We start from the raw sequence: 4,468 nt of genomic DNA, 5'->3' as shown, positions 1-4,468 counted from the left end.
AAAAAAAAAAGGAGCAAAGTTTCTTCCTTACTTGCAGAAGGTTGGAGAATCCTTATCGTCGTGCGGCCTAAAGTCAAAGTCTTGACTTTTGGGCACTCACAATATAAAAGCTACGAAAGAAGTCTCCGGAGCGTCCCATTTTTCTTACCCATTGAAGAAGGAAACAAACGGTGGGGCCCAGAGTCAAAGTTTGACTCTGGGCACATATATATGAACAGAGTACAAGTTCCTTTTTTTTTTGTGCGTCCATGCATGGAGCAGCTAAAAACCCTACTAGAGTTAAAGAAAAGAAGTCACACGTAAGAGTACGCGAAGCCGCGTGAAGCTTTGATTAACAATGCGAAGCAGTACGTACGCAGACCAAAGACAAACGCTGGAGTTCTTGATTTTGGCGTGCGTAGAGCATTTTGTTTTGAGCTTGAACGTACGATAATTTTGCGTCATGAGTTTATGTTCAAGTTAGTTATTTATTTATAAACACTTTAGGTTTTTGGTTAAATTTAGGTGTTAAAACACTCCCGAAAGACAAAGGAAATGATTGTAAACTCTGATTTTCTAATTACAATGAATTATTTGCTGCTGACTCTTCCCGTGAACATATATACCGATATTCGAACTGAATCACACAAATTTCTAGTGTCCTTATTATTTCTCATTTATTTCTTTGGTGATTTCGCGTTGATGTAAATTACAAGATCTTGTCATTTCTGCGTATTATATTCCAACAATTTTATTGTTGGGGTTTGGGGATTCCTGAAGCTGGGGAATTGACCAAAGAAGAAGAAGAGCAAAAGCAGAGAGGGGGAGGCCAAAGACAAGGAAGAGACGGTGAAAAGAGCCATCACTTTGCTTGGGTCACGCCCTTTCCCAGACAAATTCACTGATGCCCATGGCCTCATCCATAATCAGCAGTAGAATGAGAATGCCGCAAGTCTTATTCTTGAGATGAAGAAGATGAACCAAAAAATGAAAAAGAAAGAAAGATGCTCTTGGACGAAAATGCCCCCAAGCATGACTTGAAAAGTGATATGTGAGAAACACGTGTGAGTTGGGGCCCTAATTTAATATTAAATTAATCACTTTAAATTATTATTTGGGAGAATGTCTATTTTAGGCCTAAAAAAAAAAAAATTCACTTTAAGCCCCTATTTGAAAATTTTCTATAATTTACGCACTAGGTTTAAAAATTTAAAACTAGCTAATGAAATAGCTTTTTTAAGTTTTTTATTTTTTGAAAATGCTTTTTTAAGTTAAAAAGTGACTAAACATGCAGAGGAACTTTTAATACGTATCTTTCTAGAAAGGGGGGAAGAGATCATGAAGAGAAGTTTTCGATGAAATGAAAAACTAGTATTTACATGCAGCCATGTGAGATTCCGTGCTCGTTAGCAAACGTGGATTTGTTCTTCGTAGAATCTTATTTCCACCAATCAAGGCGCGTCGTTCTGGAGCTTCAAATCCACGTACGCGATTTCAGACATGTCCCTGTCACGTAGCCAATAGCCATCGGTCCATGCTTTGGTTTTGACGATTCAAGCCCTCTTCGGTTCTTTGAACCCATAAGTAGTCTCCCTCACCAGCTGGTCTCGACGCTCCACTAAAGAAGCAGAGCCCGTACCGGTGGCGAAGCATTGAACTTTCGTCCCTTCTTCTCATTCGCCACTTGCGCCTTCTCTCTCTCTCTCTCTCTCTCTCTCTCCTCGCTCGCTCTCTCTCATTCGTACGCCTTCGCCTGCGGGGAAAAGTTTCGAGCTTTTTCGCGGTCTCTCGCTCGATCCCGGATTGTCCTAATGGAAATCGAAGAAATCGAGGGACTCGTTCATAGGTGGAAGTACGACGTGTTCGTGAGCTTCAGGGGCGGGGACATAAGGAAGAATTTCGCTGCCCACCTCTTCCGCGCGCTGAAGCAGGCGGAGATCTACTACTTCAGGGACAATGAAAAAGAGGAGACAGGGATTCTCATTGAGGGCAAGCTGCTCGACGCGATTAGCCATTCGAGGGTTTCTCTCGTCGTGTTCACTGCCAACTACGCCGACTCGCGGTGGTGCTTGAACGAGCTGGTGGAGATCCTGGAGTGCAACAGGAGGTTCAGAGATCGTCGGGGTGATGTGGTTCTGCCCATTTTCTACGATGCTGAGCCAGGCGACGTTCGGAAACAGAGCGGGCAATTTGGGGATGGTTTTGAAAGGTGTTTGGCCACCCACACGGACGATAGGCTGGTGCAGAAGTGGAGGGATTCGCTTAAAGAAGCTGGGAATTTGTCAGGATTGCATTTGAATAATGATGCTAATGGGTAATGCACCATCTTCCCCAAGAAAATTATGTTTTCGTTAGTTGTATTCCCAGTTGCACTTGATGGATAAATTCACTCACCGCAAAAGCTAAAATTGGTGCTTGATTTGAACTCTACTGTTGATTGAATTTAGTTAATGTGTTTCTTGCTTATATGCTGATGGTCTCTTCAGGCTGTAGTTAGTCATATTGAATTTGTTCTTCCCATACAACTGCAGGGATCAAGCGTATTTCATCGAGCAAATTGTAGGACATCTCTTAAAGATTATTCCCAGAACAAGCTCCCCCGATGCTATTGGGGTAGATTCCCTTGTAGATGATGTGATATCGTTGCTGAAGATTAGGTCAGAGGATAATGTCCGTGTGGTCGGACTATGGGGAATGGAAGGAATTGGTAAGACAATGGTGGCCCAAGCTGTCTGCAATCGCATTTCTAGGGAATTTGACGGGGTTAGCTTTCTTGAAAATGTTGGAGTTGCAAACCAAGATACGCTTTTACTTCTTCAGAAGAGACTTCTCCACGATGTTCTGAAGGTACAAGATCCAGAAATTTATGATCTTAACAGCAACATCAACAAGATAAAAGCTAAGCTCTGTCGGCATAGGATCCTTCTAGTTCTTGATAACATCACTGAGAAGAACCAAATTGAGTATTTTGGCGCTGGAGATCGAGAATGGTTCAAATATGGGAGTAGAATCTTGATAACTACAAGAGAAGAATGGCTTCTGAAAGATCTCAAAGTGGATGATAACTACATGCTCCCTGGACTGGGTTCTGAAGAATCGCTCCAACTCATGAGTCTCCACGCCTTTGGCAAGGACCAACCTAAAGAAGGGTATGGGGAGTTGTTCAAGAGTCTTGTCCACTATGCAGGTGGTCTGCCAGTGTTTCTTAAGAGATTTGGTTCCTTTCTTTCTAGTAGGAAAAAACAGTGGCATGAGATATTGGAGAAGTTGGTAAGGGATCCTCATCTTGATTCAATTTTAGATCCATTCTCCTCTCTTCGTCAATCTGTAGGGCCATTCGGAGGCCATGGTGGAGATTCTTTTGATGATCAAACATACGATGGTATAAGAAATATAGCGGTTGTCTATGGAATAGGGATCAGCTCCATTACTATTGACTATGTTCAGAATGGGTGTTTTGTGCGCTCGCCAAGACATGGTGGATCTTTGGGAGAGCACACATATGATGTGAGTCCATCATTACGGTTTGCTTTATTAATTTGCAATATTTACGTCTAATTATGTTATTCTCTATGAAATTGTCAGTTACCGTTCCTTTGTGGAATGGGGGTTGAGAAAAAGTGGTGTCACAAAGTCATAAAAGACGGACTTGCCTGATAAATTTCAACTGGGTACTTCTTCGATGCTTGATTGTCTCTCAATATGTTGATGGCTTTGTTGTACCTCGCTAAGATTATTATTGTTATTTTTTAGGGCGCCAAAAAGAAAAAAATTACACTAGCGTCATCTGCCTACTCTGATGTTACAGTTAATCAGAGATTACTCCACTGCTTGTCATTGTCAATATAGAGCATCAAGAATGCCATTTAATTATGGAGCAAAGCATTGGGATTCTAGATGGAGTTCAATCATTATGGCACAAGGCAAAATGTGCTACAAAATAAGAGAAAAAATCCAGTCGTCCCAATAATTAGATATCTTTTGTTTTGGGAAAAGTTAACCTAAATAATGCATCTGGAGAGCATAGAATTTTCCCCTTTTCAAAGGTGATCGATGCTCACTTTGCTCTTCTGCAATTGTTACAGGTACATTTAGATTATCCAACTGAATACTTGACTTCGGTGTCAGGCTACACTAGAGAAGATTCTTGTCATGTCATCAACTCTCTTACTTCCACAGCAATAAGAGGGCACATGGGCCAATTGGCGAGGAGAAAGGGAAGTCTTTCAGTTTTCCACAAGTTAATGGAAAGATCATTGGTTTTCATGGAAGGTGTAGCATTTTTCTGGATTCTATTGGAGCTCATTTTGGCCCTGTCTTTTATCCATATCCCTTCGAAGTCGTAGGGCCATTTGGAAATGGGAAAAACCGATGGGATGATGGCAAGCATGCAGATATCAGACAAATTATTGTAGTCTCTGGTTCTGCAATTGAATCTGTTAGTTTTACCTATGGGGAGGGTCCTCCTTTCAGACACGGTACAGCTCAT

General features: G+C 41.6%; 1 protein-coding gene across 2 annotated transcripts; it reads left to right on the top strand.

The window, feature by feature from the left end:
- The first annotated feature begins 1,705 nt into the window (after positions 1-1,705).
- LOC104419833 (TMV resistance protein N-like) lies at positions 1,706-4,468 on the top strand. 2 transcript variants are annotated; one of them, XM_039301449.1, is made up of 3 exons: positions 1,706-2,293; positions 2,511-3,486; positions 4,065-4,468. In XM_039301449.1, exons 1-3 carry the CDS (start codon positions 1,791-1,793, stop codon positions 4,323-4,325), a joined length of 1,740 nt encoding a protein of 579 aa, XP_039157383.1. In that variant the 5' UTR covers positions 1,706-1,790; the 3' UTR covers positions 4,326-4,468. The 2 variants fall into 2 exon arrangements, with proteins under 2 accessions (XP_039157383.1, XP_039157384.1); XM_039301450.1 differs by lacking the exon at positions 4,065-4,468 and adding an exon at positions 3,565-3,654.

Source organism: Eucalyptus grandis, chromosome 9, assembly GCF_016545825.1.
Source record: "Eucalyptus grandis isolate ANBG69807.140 chromosome 9, ASM1654582v1, whole genome shotgun sequence".
NCBI classification, from domain to species: domain Eukaryota; kingdom Viridiplantae; phylum Streptophyta; class Magnoliopsida; order Myrtales; family Myrtaceae; genus Eucalyptus; species Eucalyptus grandis.
The sequence above is the reverse complement of the archived record's forward strand: the minus strand, read 5'-3'. Positions and strand labels throughout refer to the sequence as shown.

Coding starts and splice junctions, on each gene's coding strand:
- LOC104419833 (XM_039301449.1), top strand. CDS start 1,791: ATGGAAATCGAAGAAATCGAGGGACTCGTTCATAGGTGGAAGTACGAC. Junction 2,294..2,510: donor TTGAATAATGATGCTAATGG/GTAATGCACCAT, acceptor ATACAACTGCAG/GGATCAAGCGTATTTCATCG. Junction 3,487..4,064: donor TGGGAGAGCACACATATGAT/GTGAGTCCATCA, acceptor CAATTGTTACAG/GTACATTTAGATTATCCAAC.